The 16146-nt window shown below is 45.5% G+C and overlaps 1 protein-coding gene across 1 annotated transcript in view; it reads right to left on the bottom strand.

The window, feature by feature from the left end:
* Nucleotides 1-12644: 12644 nt before the first annotated feature.
* NDST1 (N-deacetylase and N-sulfotransferase 1) overlaps nucleotides 12645-16146 on the bottom strand; it is a 60267-nt gene continuing 56765 nt past the window's right edge. Inside the window, exon 15 of the mRNA XM_072145578.1 lies at nucleotides 12645-15468. Within this exon, the coding sequence (XP_072001679.1) occupies nucleotides 15349-15468 (120 nt within the window). The 3' untranslated portion in view covers nucleotides 12645-15348. The remainder of the gene's footprint in view (nucleotides 15469-16146) is intronic.

Genomic DNA, 16146 nt, shown 5'->3' with positions numbered 1-16146 from the left:
ACTGTGTCCTCCACAGAAGCTTCCCTTCATACTGTGCCCTCCCAGCAGCTTCCTTTAATACTGTGCCCCCCAGCAGCTTCCCTTCATACTGTATTCTCTCAGCAGCTCCCCTTCATAGTGTGTCCCCTCCAGCAGCTCCCCTTCATACTGTTTTCCCCCAGCAGCTCCCCTTCATACTGTGTTCCTCCAGCAGTTCCCCTTCATACTGTGTCCCCCCCAGAAGCTCCCCTTCATACTGTGCCCCCCAGCAGCTCCCCTTCATACTGTGTTCCCTCAGCAGCTCCCCTTCATACTGTGTTCCTCCAGCAGCTCCCCTTCATACTGTGTTCCCTCAGCAGCTCCCCTTCATACTGTGTCCCCCAAGCAGCTCCCCTTCATACTGTGCCCCCCAGCAGCTCCCCTTCATACTGTGCCCCCCCAGCAGCTCCCCTTCATACTGTGCCCCCCAGCAGCTCCCCTTCATACTGCCCCCCCAGCAGCTCCCCTTCATACTGTGTCCCCCCCAGAAGCTTCCCTTCATACTGTGCCCCCCCAGCAGCTCCCCTTCATACTGTGTCCCCCCAGCAGCTCCCCTTCATACTGAGTTCCCTCAGCAGCTCCCCTTCATACTGTGTTCCCTCAGCAGCTCCCCTTCATACTGTGTTCCCTCAGCAGCTCCCCTTCATACTGTGTTCCCTCAGCAGTTCCCCTTCATACTGTGTCCCCCCCAGAAGCTTCCCTTCATACTGTGTTCCCTCAGCAGCTCCCCTTCATACTGTGTCCCCTCCAGCAGCTCCCCTTCATACTGTGTCCCCTCCAGCAGCTCCCCTTCATACTGTGTCCCCCCAGCAGCTCCCCTTCATACTGTGTCCCCCCAGCAGCTCCCCTTCATACGGTTTTCCCCCAGCAGCTCCCCTTCATACTGTGTTCCCTCAGCAGTTCCCCTTCATACTGTGTTCCCCCCAGAAGCTTCCCTTCATACTGTGTTCCCTCAGCAGCTCCCCTTTATACTGTGTCCCCTCCAGCAGCTCCCCTTCATACTGTGTCCCCCCAGCAGCTCCCCTTCATACTGTGTCCCCCCAGCAGCTCCCCTTCATACTGTGTCCCCCCAGCAGCTCCCCTTCATACTGCGTTCCCTCAGCAGATCCCCTTCATACTGTGTCCCCCCAGCAGCTCCCCTTTATACTGTGCCCCACCCAGCAGCTCCCCTTTATACTGTGCCCCACCCAGCAGCTCCCCTTTATACTGTGCCCCACCCAGCTCATCCCGTACATCTCCTGGTGCTGCCAAGAATCACTTGTTGGGACCAGTAGGCGGAACGCACCTCTTGGTCTTGTAGCTACTTAGCTGCTGATTTGCAGCGCATGGTTTTGGACCAGGAAGTGCCATGTGCCTGCTTCCGGCTCCTCCCACAGTCTGGCTTAAGCCCTGCCCCTCCTCCTGGAGACACACTCCGACAAAGAGGGACAAAAGGGGCGGCGTGCCACCTTAATCGCTCCCCACATAGTATAATGTCCCTTCTTGTGGCCGCCCCATGCCCCAGTTGCTCTGTATCTGTAGTGTACGGGATCAGCAGAAGGCTGGACAAAGTAGTGCAGTCCAGGACAACCTCCCAACTGCCCTGGATTCGACGGCACAGTCACGGTTTTTCACCGACATTGCACCGAATCCGGGACGGTTGGGGGCAATAAATATATATCTATTGCCTTCGCCTCCTTTTGCAGCTTCCTCTCTTCTAGGAGGGGGTTTCTATAAGATGTGTCTATGGGAAGTTTTGCCCATTGATCTAGAAGAGTATTTTACATCAAACATTGATGATGGATCAGAAGTCCAGACTCATCTCCACACTGGTTCATCCTAAAGTTCTGAGAGGTTGATGAGACGGCTCTGTGGGCAGGGATGAATCTAAACTCTCTGCTGCAGAACGGCGCCCTCTCGGTCCCACCCAGAATTAATTTCAGGGTTTTTTTTTAGTAAATGGGTTTTCCATGCAGTGTCTCATGTCCATGCTGACAATGTGAGTGAAGAGACACTATTTTTAGGTGTCAAATGTTGGTTAATGAAGGTTACTGCACCACTGATTCTGCCGCTCATTATGCATGCCGTAGGTGGGGCTGCTTGAGGCACGAGGCTCAACTGCATCTGTAGGACCAGCTGGCTTGAGAAACTAGGGAGGAGCAGGGTGAAAACCCCAAACTTATCTGATACAGTACTGCCTTGTAACCAAAATGCAACGTGTGAACGCAAATGCGCAGGATGCAACGTGTTAAAGGCTCCTCCTCTCCCTGGTGCCGATGTATGCCTGCCGTACTACGTTACGGCGGGCATACATCGTGTGAATGTAGCCTAAGACTAAGGCCGCGGTCGCACATACCGCTAGGCGTCCGTCATAACACGACATTAGCGCACAGGGAGGGGGCCTCGGCCCAAACGCACATGCGTTTCCAGGGAAACGCATGTGCGTTCGGGCCGAGGACCTCCCCCTGTGCGCTAGCATCGCGTTATGACGGACGCCTAGCGGTACGTGTCACCGCGGCCTAAGTTTTGGAAACTCCAAAAGGCCTTATCCACCCCTGCCATTCAGGTGTTTGAACCCTATGATTGGACATACATTATACTGTAATATAAATATCGTAGAGCAGTATATATGAATATATTGATCTATCTGCAGTCTGCAATCGATTAGGCCTAACAACTTACCCTTGTGCGGATATTAATGGCCTATCCTGTAGATTATTGAAATAACCCTTCGATATTGTAGTTTCTTAATAGTAAGATGACCCAAAGGTGATAAGGAAATAGATGGGGCCATGTATAGAAAAGCATAATTCCTCTAAATGTATATGGGTTGTGCAGTGATTTTCCAGTTGTCACTGGCTGATGGGTGTAGTAGTACAGTTTTGCATCACTTGGCAGCTGATGTGAAGTGTATAGATGTCAAAACCTTAGTTCCTGGTTCTATCATGTGGTATATGGGGGGAGCACTCGCTGCCCTGGCATCTCATCATAGAAATCAATGACCTCCAAGTGATCTTTCCTGCTCTAATTTATAGCATTGATATTAGTATACATTGTACATAGGAGACCTCATCATAACCAGGTCATTCGCTCCAGGCCCTACGTCCCCATATTCCATTATATGCCATGGAGATCGATATTAGCATTACATAAAGCACAGAACATATAGGGGACAATGAGACCTTAGGGACTTAAAGGGGACCTGTCCCTGATGACAGTGACACGATGGACTATGCTTAGAGCACTACCTCGTTTTAAAAGCCAATGTCACCAATTTTATTTACTTCTTAAAATCAGATACCAATTAATTTTACTTTACACCAATATTTTTTATTTTATGTTATATCAGTGATTATAGAGGCTGCCATTTCGCCTAAGCATCTCATCAGCAGGAGTTAACAGCATTTAGTGGCATGATTTACAGCAGCCTCATACACATAGACAGCGACATTCTAGCTTGACTCATTAAGAGTTTTTTAAGCAGGACCTGTGCAGATCAGTAGTGATGTAATGATGGGTCAGTGTTATCTATATAGAGGTCATTGTACAGGGAGGGGGAGGAGATAAGCTGTGACATCATCTATTGTCAGTAGTGATGTAATGACGGGTCAGTGTTATCTATATAGAGGTCATTGTACAGGGAGGGGGAGGAGATAAGCTGTGACATCATCTATTGTCAGTAGTGATGTAATGATGGGTCAGTGTTATCTATATAGAGATCATTGTACAGGGAGGGGGAGGAGATAAGCTGTGACATCATCTATTGTCAGTAGTGATGTAATGACGGGTCAGTGTTATCTATATAGAGGTCATTGTACAGGGAGAAGGAGGAGATAAGCTGTGACATCATCTATTGTCAGTAGTGATGTAATGATGGGTCAGTGTCATCTATATAGAGGTCATTGTACAGGGAGGGGGAGGAGATAAGCTGTGACATCATCTATTGTCAGTAGTGATGTAATGATGGGTCAGTGTTATCTATATAGAGGTCATTGTACAGGGAGGAGGAGGAGATAAGCTGTGACATCATCTATTGTCAGTAGTGATGTAATGATGGGTCAGTGTAATCTATATAGAGGTCATTGTACAGGGAGGGGGAGGAGTTAAGCTGTGACATCATCTATTGTCAGTAGTGATGTAATGATGGGTCAGTGTTATCTATATAGAAGGCATTGTATAGGGAGGGGAGGAGATAAGCTGAGACATCACCTATTGTCAGTAGTGATGTAATGATGGGTCAGTGTTATCTATATAGAAGGCATTGTACAGGGAGGAGGAGGAGATAAGCTGAGACATCATCTATTGTCAGTAGTGATGTAATGATGGGTCAGTGTTATCTATATAGAGGTCATTGTACAGGGAGGAGGAGGAGATAAGCTGTGACATCATCTATTGGCAGTAGTGATGTAATTAATGATGGGTCAGTGTAATCTATATAGAGGTCATTGTACAGGGAGGGGGAGGAGATAAGCTGTGACATCATCTATTGGCAGTGATGTAATAATGGGTTAGTGTTACTTCACTACTGACAATAGATGATGTCACAGCTTATCTCCTCCCTACAACCCCCCATGGAGATAAGGGGAAGGAGATAATTTTTCTTATTCACCTGAATAAATATGTTACAATGTTCTGAATAAAATCCACTAAAACCCTATTATGATGCCTGTGTTGTATCAGCTCAGCTAGTCACAGTGTGAATATGTAGGAGGCACACAGAGCTCTGTAGACTGTGGTATTACATGTGTACACTCTTCAGTGACCCCTTAACCCTTTATGGATCTGGCCCTTTTTTGTTTTTTTTTCATTTATTTTTCACTCCCCACAATCAAAAATCAAAAAATTTTTTACACATAAAGAGCTGTGTGACGGCTTGTTTTCTGCGTAACAAATTGCACTTCATAGTGATGGTATTTATTCTTCCATGCTGTGTACTGGGAAGCGGGAAAAATTCCAAATGCAGTGAAATTGGTGAAAAAACGCATTTGCGCCATATTCTTGTGGGCTTGGATTTTACGGCTTTCACTGTGCGCCCCAAGTGACATGTATACTTTATTCTTTGGGTTGTTGCGATTACGGAGATACCAAATTTGTACAGGTTTTATAATGTTTTCATACATTTACATCCGGTACAAATTTTTTATTTTTTTTTTCAGATTTTGCCATCTTCTGGCGCTAATAACTTTTTTTATACTTTGGTGTGGGTGGTGTCATTTTTTGTGACTTCTGATGAAGTTTAAAATGTTATCATTTTTAGGACTGTACGACCTTCTGATCACTTTTTATAGAATTTTTTGTTTTTCAAAATGGCAAAAAAATACCATTTTCAAATTCCATTACGGGGTAAAACGCAGTGAAAAACAGTTATATATTTTGATAGAGCGGGCATTTTCGGACGCGGTGATACCTAATGTGTTTGATTTTTACTGTTTATTTATATCAGTTCTAGGGAAAGGGGGTGATTTGAATTTTTCGTTTTTTTTTTTATTTTTTTTATTTTTACTTTTATATATATAACTATTTTATTTTTACTTTTACTATTTTTCAGACTCCCTAGGGTACTTTGATCCTATCCATACTACAGTATGGTAGTATATGGGGATTTTCATCCTCATACATTACAATGTGCAATAAGCACATAGTAATGAATGGGTGAAATCCAGACAGCCTCGGGTCTTCAGAAGACCCAAGGCTGTCATGGCAACCGATCACCGCTCCCCGTGACGTCACGGGGAGAAAGGATCTCCAACAAGATTTTCGTGATTTGAACGGCTTTGACGGGGATTTAACAGTTGTCTGCGCTGGGGTTGTGTCGCATGCGATCAGATTGTGGCACAGCTGCGTTGACTTTCATGCGACAGGAATCGGGGGCCGTACCATCAGACGATCCGACTGATTCGGACTGAGCGCAGGATTTAAAGGGAACCTACCACCACGAATCTACCTATAAAGGTAGATCGGGTGGTAGGTGGATGTAAGGGATGTGAGGATAGCTCTTTTTAGAGCTAATCCTCACGTCCCCGCTAACTTTTGGGAAACTTTATTGACCTAATATGTAAATTTCGTTATGCGGCTACTGGGGCGTGGAGTACTGCGGCTACTCCACGCCCCAGTAGCCACATTACTCCTCCTACCCTGTTGCGTGCGGCGCGCAGCTCCTCGTAGCTGCGCGCCCTCGTCCGTCATGATGGCGTTCTGCCCTGTTCTGTGGGCCGCAAACAACAGGGTAGGAGTAATGTGGCTAATGGGGCGTGGAGTAGCCGCGCTGTGTAGCCTCGTGCCGGCTACTCCACGCCCCAGTAACCGCATAACGAAATTGTGAATTAGATTACTCACCGGTAATTCTATTTCCGTTAGTCCACCATGACGGCCCAACCTGGAGGATGCCCCTTGACCTCTGCAGGGACAGGAAGAAGAGAGGTTAAATGCTCCCCCCCTTGCATCCTCCCGCCAGTGATTACAAAATAACCATGCTGAGGAAGATACAACCAGATTTATTTAGTATGTTTGCTCCACATACAAAAAGAAAATTTATCTGGAAATAATAATACAAAGAAAGGAAGAAATCCAGCTGGGAGGGAAAATATATAGGCCGTCATGGTGGACTAACGGAAATAGAATTACCGGTGAGTAATCTAATTCACAATTTCCGCTTCGTCCCCCATGACGGCCCAACCTGGAGACTTACAAAATTAGTAAGCTTTTAGGGAGGGATTACAGCCTGTAACACCTTTCGTCCAAATGATAGATCTTTTGACAAGTGCAAGTCCAGCCTATAATGTTTGGAGAACGTAGTGGACGAAGACCACGTTGCAGCTCTGCAAATCTGATCTAGTGACGCTCCTCTTCTTTCCGCCCAAGATGTGGACATAGCCCTGGTCGAGTGAGCTCGGATTCCTGCTGGTATCGGACTTTTCTGTAGGTCATAACATGAGGCAATTGCCAGTCTCAGCCATCTTGCAATAGTCGCCTTCGACGCCTTCCTCCCCTTATTTTTCCCCTGAAATTGGATGAAAAGGTTAGAGTCAATACGCCAGGCCTCGGTAATCTGAAGGTATTTTAGGACAGAACGTCTTACATCCAAAGAACTCCATTCGCGTTCTCTTGCCGAAGAAGGGTTCTCACAGAAGGAGGGTAGGATAATCTCCTGATTCCTATGGAAGTCAGAAACCACCTTGGGAACAAAATTTGGGTCCAACATCAAAACAATTCTATCATCTAGAATTTTCATGTAGGGTTCCCTAATCGATATAGCCTGAAGTTCACCTAACCTTCTGGCAGAAGTGATGGCTATCAGGAAAACCGTCTTAAGTGTCAGGTTTTTTATATTGGAGGAATCAATAGGTTCAAACGGTTCCTTCATTAAGGCATTCAAAACTAGAGTTAAGTCCCATGCTGATGATTTTTTAACAGTCTGAGGCTTTAACCTAGAGGCAGCTTTAATAAATCTTTTGACCCACCTGTGCTCGATGAGAGGCTGGTCGAAGAAAGCACTAAGCGCCGACACCTGGACCTTCAGGTTGCTGGTGGACAAACCCAACTCCAAACCCTTTTGAAGAAATTCGAGCACCTGCAAGATATTAAGGTTAGCTTGGGAAGGTGGACTGTCCTTACAGAAAGAACAGAACCTCTTCCATATTTTATGATAGATGGCAAAAGTAACTGGTTTTCTACTTGCCTTCAGGGTCTTGATGACTTCAGAAGAGAGTCCCTGAGAGCTTAAGAAGCTGGATTCAGGATCCAGGCAGACAGCTGTAATTTCCCTGGGTTTGGATGATGGATTGGACCCTGATGTAGTAGGTCCTCTGATAGTGGAAGGATGACTGGATCCTCTGGTGACATTTTCTTCAAGAGCGGATACCAGCTTTTCTTCGGCCAGTTTGGGCAGATGAAGATGGCTTTGGTATTTTCCTGGAATATTTTCCTCAGGACCCTGGCGATCAGGGGAATTGGGGGGAAGGCGTAGACTAGTGGAATGTCCCAGGAGTGAGAGAAGGCGTCCAGCTGTTCCCTGTTCTCCCCTTTTTCCAGAGAAAAATAACGCGGGCATTTGGTATTCTCCCTTGTTGCGAACAAGTCCACTAGAGGATAACCCCACAAAGATGTTAGCTCCTGGAAGATCTCCTCTTTGAGGCTCCACTCGTTTGGTAGGATCCTTCTTCTGCTTAGAAAGTCTGCCCTTGAATTCTCTGTGCCCTTTAGATGAGTGGCAGATATCGACAAGGTGTGTTGTTCTGCCCACAAAAATATTTTCCGAGCTAGGGTACTCAGGAGAGGAGACCTGGTTCCCCCTTGTCTTTTTATGTAGGAGACCGTAGTTGTATTGTCCGATAGAATGAGGAGGTGTTGGTGGGCAAGAAGAGGAGTGTTCGCGCTGAGGGCTTCCCATACTGCTTGCAACTCCCGGAAATTTGAGGACCTTCTTGTAATCTCCTCTGTCCAGGTACCCTGGGAAAAATGCTGAGGTATAACTGCCCCCCAGCCCCTCTGACTCGCGTCTGTCTGGATTGGGATGTAAGGGCTGTTTGACCAAAAAATCCCCTTCCTCAGATTTCCGTCTTCCAACCACCATAGCAGGTCCTCCTTGACGGCAGGTGGGATTGGGATTTTCCTGTCCAGACCCTCCTGTCTTCTGTTCCAGGATCTTAAGATCCATCCCTGGAGTGTTCTGGAATGGGCCTGACACCAGGCTACCGAGGAGATGCAGGCTGTTAGAGAGCCCAGAATCTTCATAGCTTCTCTGATAGAGATCACTGACTTTCTCCTGAACCTTGTTATCAGATCCTTGATGTGGTCTCCCTTGTCCTGTGGAAGGAACGACATTTGGTAAACTGAGTTCAGGTTTACACCCAGGAATTTCCTCACAGTAGCTGGGGAAAGTTCTGACTTCTGATAGTTTACTATCCATCCCAGTTTTTTTAAAGTTTCTAGGGTGAGGTCTCTGGAGAAGAGTAAGCTCTCCCTGTCTTGGCCAACAATAAGCAGGTCGTCTAGGTACGGGACGATCAGTACGTCCTGTAGTCTGAGAGACGCCACCACCTCTGCCATCACCTTTGTAAAGGTCCTTGGTGCAGATGATATTCCAAAGGGGAGTGCACAGAATTGAAAGTGTAGTGTAGCACCCTCTGGAGACAAGACAGAAAACCTCAAAAACCTTTGTGAGAAATGGTGTATAGGGATGTGATAATATGCATCCTTTAAGTCTATAGTGCACATTAATGCATCTTGGTGAATAATGTGTGTGGCTGATCTTACCGACTCCATCCTGAATTTCCGGTAGACGATAAACTCGTTGAGACCTCTCAGGTTGATGATTAGTCGATTTGTGCCATTCGGTTTCTTTACCAAAAAAAGAGAAGAGTAAAAACCGGATTTTTCTTGATCTTGTGGAACAGGTATAATTACTCCAGAGGACAAAAGAGAAGCTACTTCTTGCCATATTAAGCTGTGGGATGTAAGAGACATGGAAGGTGAAGGTGGCATATATTTCGTAGGGGGAAGCCTGAGGAATTCGATGTTGTAACCATGCAGTAATATATCTAAGACCCAGGGATTTGAAGTGACTTTTGTCCATTCTCCTCTGAATCTTAGCAACCTTCCCCCTACTATGGCATCATTGTTTCTTGTTTCTATTAGGGTCTGTTGGGGTGGAGAACAGAAAACCTCTCCCTTTACCTCCTTTCGGGTAGCTCCAGCGTCCCCTTTTCCCTTTATCCTTGTAGGAATCCTTTTTGAAGTCTCGAAAGGGCTGCTTCTTGGGTATCGATCTCTCAGGAAACCCCTTTTTCTTATCTGATGCTCTCTCAAGTATAGCATCCAACTCTGGCCCAAACACAAATTCCCCTGAGAAGGGAAGACTGCACAACTTCGCCTTGGATCTGATGTCCCCATTCCACTGTTTCAGCCACAGTGCCCACCGGGTAGAATTAGTGAGTGCTCCCTCCTTTGAAGCGAAACGAATTCCCTCGGCAGCAGAATCTGCTAGGAAGGCTGTTGCCGATTTCAGCAAAGGAAAGTTCTCCAAGATTGTTGATCTCGGAGTCCCCTCCTTGATGTGGGATTCCAACTCATTCAGCCAGTACAGCAAGTTCCTTGCCACTGAGGTGGAAGCCAAATTAGTCTTCAGACTGAGCATAGAGGTCTCCCAGGCCTTTCTTAAAAGGGAGTCAGACTTCCTATCCATTGGGTCCTTTAATTGGGCCGCGTCCTCAAAAGGAAGGTCGGTCTTCTTTACTATTTTGGTAACTTGCACATCCATTTTTGGACAAGTGTCCCACACCTTAGACTCCTCGGGTTCAAAAACAAGTCTCTTCTTAAAGTTTTTGGACACGATGACCCTTTTTTCTGGCTCATGCCACTCCTCAGAAACCAGCTCCTTTAATGTGTCATTCAGGGGAAACACCCTCTGGCGTTTTGCCTTCAATCCCCCAAATAATTCCTCCTCCTTAGATCTAGGGGGAAGAATCTCCTCGATTTCCAAGGTCTGTCTAATTACTTTTAAAAGACCATCGAGTTCCTCAAACTGAAACAGATGACGTGAGTCTTCTGTTTTTTGTGAGTCCGTAGGATCATCGTCTTCTACGTATGAGCATGAGGGAGCTTCAGAATCATCCCCCCCCCTCGGATATAGAAGAGTCCAGTTCCACTCTAGGTTTTTTACTCGGTGGGGGCCTGGACGTAGCAGCGGCCACTGAAGAACTTATTTTCTCCTCGATAAACCCCTTTAATTCATCTAAGAAGGATGTCTTTTCCTCTCTCATAAAATTGTCGATGCAAGACTTGCAAATCGGCTTTTTGTATGAGTCGGACATAGAGTGGGCACACATGTTACACTTCCTAAGTCGACTTTTCTCGGGTTTTTCAGACCTGCTCGTCTTATCCCCTTTATCCTCCTTGCCTTTCACCTTAGACCCTTGGTCTTTCTCCTGAAAGGGCAAGCGGAGGATAATAAATGACCCGTTATTTTTACACACAGTAAAAACCCCAAACCTGCACAAAAAAACCCACTTACAGAAACCGGAGGATGCAGGAAGGTAGGGTCTGCCTCATCAGCCATCATAAAGCCGGGGAAGCACACAGGAAATATTTTCAGAAATACACAGCACAGGAAACCAGCACCGCAGCGTCACACACAGATCATAGACCTGAGATCAGCGTGACTACCTGCTCCAGGTGACTTTAAATACCTTAATGGGGAGCCCATCCCCCTGTAGGGTTCGCCTGCGCCGTGCTCCCGTTCCCAGGGATGCATTGCGGTCCTGTGAGCCGCTACTTCCGGTCGCGACCGGAAGTCGTCATCGGACCTCGGGGACGCCGGGAAATGTAGTTTCTTCGGCCGCCGCGCGCTCACACACGGATCGCGGAGCGGCGGCCAGGACAAACAGACTGGAAGGGCGGCGAAAGGGAGGACACAAGGTCGACCGAACGCCCCAGCCCGCCGGGATTTAGCCAGCCAGGACTACCCGTAAGTTTTACTTCGTCCCCCCCCCCCCCCTGGAGGAGAGAGGGCACCTCTCTTGTCCTGCCTCGGCAGGGACAGGAAGAACACTGGCGGGAGGATGCAAGGGGGGGAGCATTTAACCTCTCTTCTTCCTGTCCCTGCAGAGGTCAAGGGGCATCCTCCAGGTTGGGCCGTCATGGGGGACGAAGCGGAAATTTACATATTAGGTCAATAAAGTTTCCCAAAAGTTAGCGGGGACGTGAGGATTAGCTCTAAAAAGATCTCTCCTCACGTCCCTTACATCCACCTACCACCCGATCTACCTTTATAGGTAGATTTGTGGTGGTAGGTTCTCTTTAACTTTCAGATTGTGTTGCAAGCCCAAGCACTTACGTGCACCAGGAAGAAGAAGGTGAACTCCGGCAGTGTGAGTGTGTGTGGTCCCCAGGTTACGTACAAGATAGGGTCCGGAGGTTTCTTCTTAAGTTGAATTTGTATGCAAGTCGAAACTGAAGTTCTAGACAAAAAAATTTCTTTTCTCCCAGTGACAATTGGAGTTTCAAAATTTTTGCTGTAATGGGACCAAGGATTATCAATAAAGCTTCATTACAGACACCTTACAGCTGATCATTGCAACCTGGGACTATAGTAACATCCAGAGAGCTTCAGAGAGATCACAGTGGGCAGAGGGGTCTGTCTTTAACTATGGGTTGTCTGTAAGTCAAGTGTCCTTAAGTAGGGGACCACCTGTATGTATGTATGTATATATAAACTGTAAGTGCATGATGTGTGTGTGAATGTGTATATATAGTTAGGTGTATTTGGAAATATTTTTTATATCTTGCTTGTATGATATTTTAGTTGTAGGAATATGTTCTTACTGCTCTCCTGTTATTAATACCTCTGCTGGCAGTGCGGACTACTCACATAAGAGGCAGTCAATAGCCTAGCTCCACCCTCTTCACTCGGAAAGTGGGGAGGGTGGAAAAAAAAAAATTTATGAAAATAATTTTGTGCAAATGAATTAGAAAAAAAAAAAAAAAGCACAATTCAGTTCTTTGCACCTTTTGATAAACCAGAAACAAACTACCTTCACTACTGTCGCAAACAAATTTTTAAAATTCAGGGACTTTTCACATGGCCCAGTACCCAATCCGCCCCTGGCTGATGCCCAAATTTCCCCAAAATTATTTATACCGGATTCATCTTCATTTCATTCCATTTAATGACATCACCACATTGTTAATAAGAGAACGGGGCGAAATTTAAAAACAATTCTACAAAGTAAAAAAAACAAACAAAAAAGTTAATAGTAATATAATTTACATTGTTTATAAGAGCTTCACCGGCCGCATTATGTGAGATATTCATAGTTCAGTCATCTCAGTCTTACAGGACAAAAAAAAAAAGTTTTGGGCTAATTAAGACAAGATATTTTACTGAGCATCTCAGTTATAACCGCAGCACATACAGGAAAGTGGGACCGCACCTTTATAACATTAGTAATCCTCAGTGTCAGCAAACGTCAAAAGAAAATCCAATTACAAGGAGATACACAGGGAGTAAGGAGCAGGAAGTGGCAAATATGTGGACTCTAAGCTATACTACAACAGCATTGCATGCTGGGACGCTTCCCGTCTAGAGCCACCACTTGCCGCTCCGCCTCGAAAGCGACTTCACATCACAGAATCCCTGATTATTATTGCTACAGTGTATTCTAGGCAGATTCCCATGATGAAGAGTTTCACTCATCCTCCTCTTTTACTTTATTTATTTCAAATTTTTTTTCGGAATACCAATTCTTTCTTTAAAGAGGTTGTAAACAGCAAAAATGTCCGACGCACGAGACTGTTCACACACACAATCACACACACACACCTCTGTCAATCAAAGCGATGCTTAGTGTTGCAAAGTGTAATACAAGTGTGTTCTGAAATTAGTAAAATATAGAAAAATAACCTTTTGTGCGCTCGTCGGGGGATGTCACCATAATTCTCAAGTAGGATTTTTTTTTCATTTTTAGTATCTCTAACATATCTGAGCTGGACCTTTGTTTTGATGCCACTAGGGCTTGCAGTTGGTCATATTCAGTGTCGGACTGGCCCACCGGAGTACCAGAGGATCCTCCGGTGGGCCTTCAGAAAATAACACAATTTGAAGGCTGATGATATTTCATGGGGGGGGGGGATAATGAAGAGTGGGCCTAAGAAAACCCCCAGTCCGACGCTGGTCATATTATAAGAGTCCTCTCCCCTTTCACAAACATGGACATGTCTAGGATGTTTGCACAATGAGGAGAAGGGTAAGCTGTACTACTTCCCACAAATTTTGGCCTATTTTTACTGCGTTCATGCCTTTATCAAAAAGTGTATGGTAATACTGAAACAACAACAAAACATTACCAGGGTAAGTAAGTATAAGACTCTAAAATGTCACCCAAACCATATTTACCCTAGTACAGATTCCTTGTAGTTTCAGGGATCGGTGAGTCACATGACCCCGGGGCAGCATCACTTACGCGTCCTGCGGATGAAGAGAAGACTCATAACTGCATGCATGCCTCTTCCCATATAAGTGGTCGGAGGGGTGTGCAGATGTCCTTGGCATGTCCTTACAACCACAGATATGGGAGTAGCCATGAAAGAGGGGCCGTGTATACAGTAATGAATGGAAGTATGCAGGACATGGGTCTTCAGAAGTCTCAGAAACCACACAAACTTTATTAGGGTAAATATAATATGATTCTATTAGAGTCTTATACTTAACCGGGCAAAGTTTTGTATTTGCATGTGAAGACATTTAAAGGTGTTGGCCACTAACACATTGGCAGCCCAGTATATGAAACACAGTCACCCCCCGGAGGAAGAAAATTAGGAAGCAAAGGAGAGAAAGGCATGTGATATACAGACCATGAGTTTAAAGTATGTCCTGTAAGTAGGAGAGAAACACCAGGGGCAAGTGACTGTAAGGGAGCCTGGTTTATGGAGGCATCGCTCCTATAATACCTCTGCTTTTCTGCATGTAAATAATCTGCCTCTTAAAATGCAAATTTGAAAAAGACCCAGTGAAAATGTGCAAAGGGATACCTAAAATAAAGCAGCTTCTCAGTCACCGCTGTTACTTCCTGCTGCGAGAGGGGAAGAGTGTCCTCCCTTCTTTCAGTGTCTGGACACAGAGTTGTTCACATGGCAATACAATACTATCTGTGGGTGATGGGGTTTAAATTAAGTGAAGACTATTTTGGTATTTACAACCCCTTTAAAGCTTTCGTACCGGCGTCATTAGTGCTGCCATAAGAGGCAAGTGAATCAGTAAATAGGTCAATACACTGCTCGCACCAAACTGTACACTAATTACATGGATAATAAAGATTTCACCAAATATCACATTCAGTTATGTGTGTGACCTCAGGATTCCAAGAAGCGCTTGGAAACAGTTGCAGTCTCTTTCTGGGAAGACCAGGACATATTCAGGAAATACATGGTATTTCGTAGCTTAGTGGCACTTCCATCAATAGTACAGAGAGATTTCGGACATCAGCCCGGGTTGCTGGACAGTTCCATTTCCAGACCTATCCAAGATCCGCTTGTTGACCAGGTGATTCCGAATCATTGGGGGCTCTTGTAGTAATACTTTTGTAAGTGGTTGAGTCCAAGTACAACAGTCACACAAACTTGTAAGACCCTAGAAAGCAGAGGGTCCTACACAATATAAACCAGGCCTCTAAAACAGGCCCTTCATGGATGCATATCAGCCGCTGTGTGATGCCTTCAGGAGCTAAGGACGTCTATCCCGGTGTTGTTCCATTGAAGTCACTTGCCAAGCGGGCAAGGCCATAAGTTCATCGACGCCTTGTCTACTTGGTCACATTCGTACGACCTTATCCTCTTCCTAAAAGCAGAAGCCAACAGCTACCTCGTGTTCTGCAGCTCCTCTCTCAGCCAGGTGGGGAGAGTCTGACCCATCTTGTAGAGCAGCTTGGACAGCTCGATGTTATGGTCCCTATAATAATCCGTCAGGAAGGATCGTGACTGTAAGAAACAATATGGAGATTACTTATGGAGGCTTGGATCATCAAACACACTGTCAAGACAGATATAGAAGGGGAGAGCGGAACTATTCTAGTGGCCCATGGCAACCAATCAGAGATCAAAGCTTTCATTTTCCTACAACAGTTTAAAAAATGAAAGCTGGGCTCTGATTGGTTTCCGTGGACAACTAGAACAGTTTTACCTCTTACTTCGGATAAATCTCCCCAGTAGTGTCTGTACACACAATTTGCATGATTATGACTACAGGCGGTCCCCTACTTAAGAACACCCGACTTACAGACAACCCCTAGTTACAAATGAACCTCTGGATGTTGGTAATTTACTGTAGTCTAGCCTTAGACTACAATAATCAGTTGTAACAGGTGTCTGTAATTAAACTTTATCGTTAAATCTGGTTCTTATGACAACCCAACATTTTTAAAATCCAATTGTCACAGAGACCAAATAGTTTTTGGCTGGGGATACAATTATAAAATATATAGTTCCGACTTGCATCCAAATTCAACTTAAGAACAAACCCACAGAACCTATCTTGTATGTAACCCGAGGACTGCCTGTACCAAGCCATTGTCACCGGGATTCCCGGGTTGTCCCTATGTGATGTAATACAATGGTATTACCCTATGCCAATGAGTTACACAAAATCCCTTTAAAAGA

Source organism: Engystomops pustulosus, chromosome 4, assembly GCF_040894005.1.
Source record: "Engystomops pustulosus chromosome 4, aEngPut4.maternal, whole genome shotgun sequence".
Classification (NCBI taxonomy): domain Eukaryota; kingdom Metazoa; phylum Chordata; class Amphibia; order Anura; family Leptodactylidae; genus Engystomops; species Engystomops pustulosus.
Note: the sequence above shows the minus strand (reverse complement) of the source record. Positions and strands in the feature narration are given on the sequence as shown.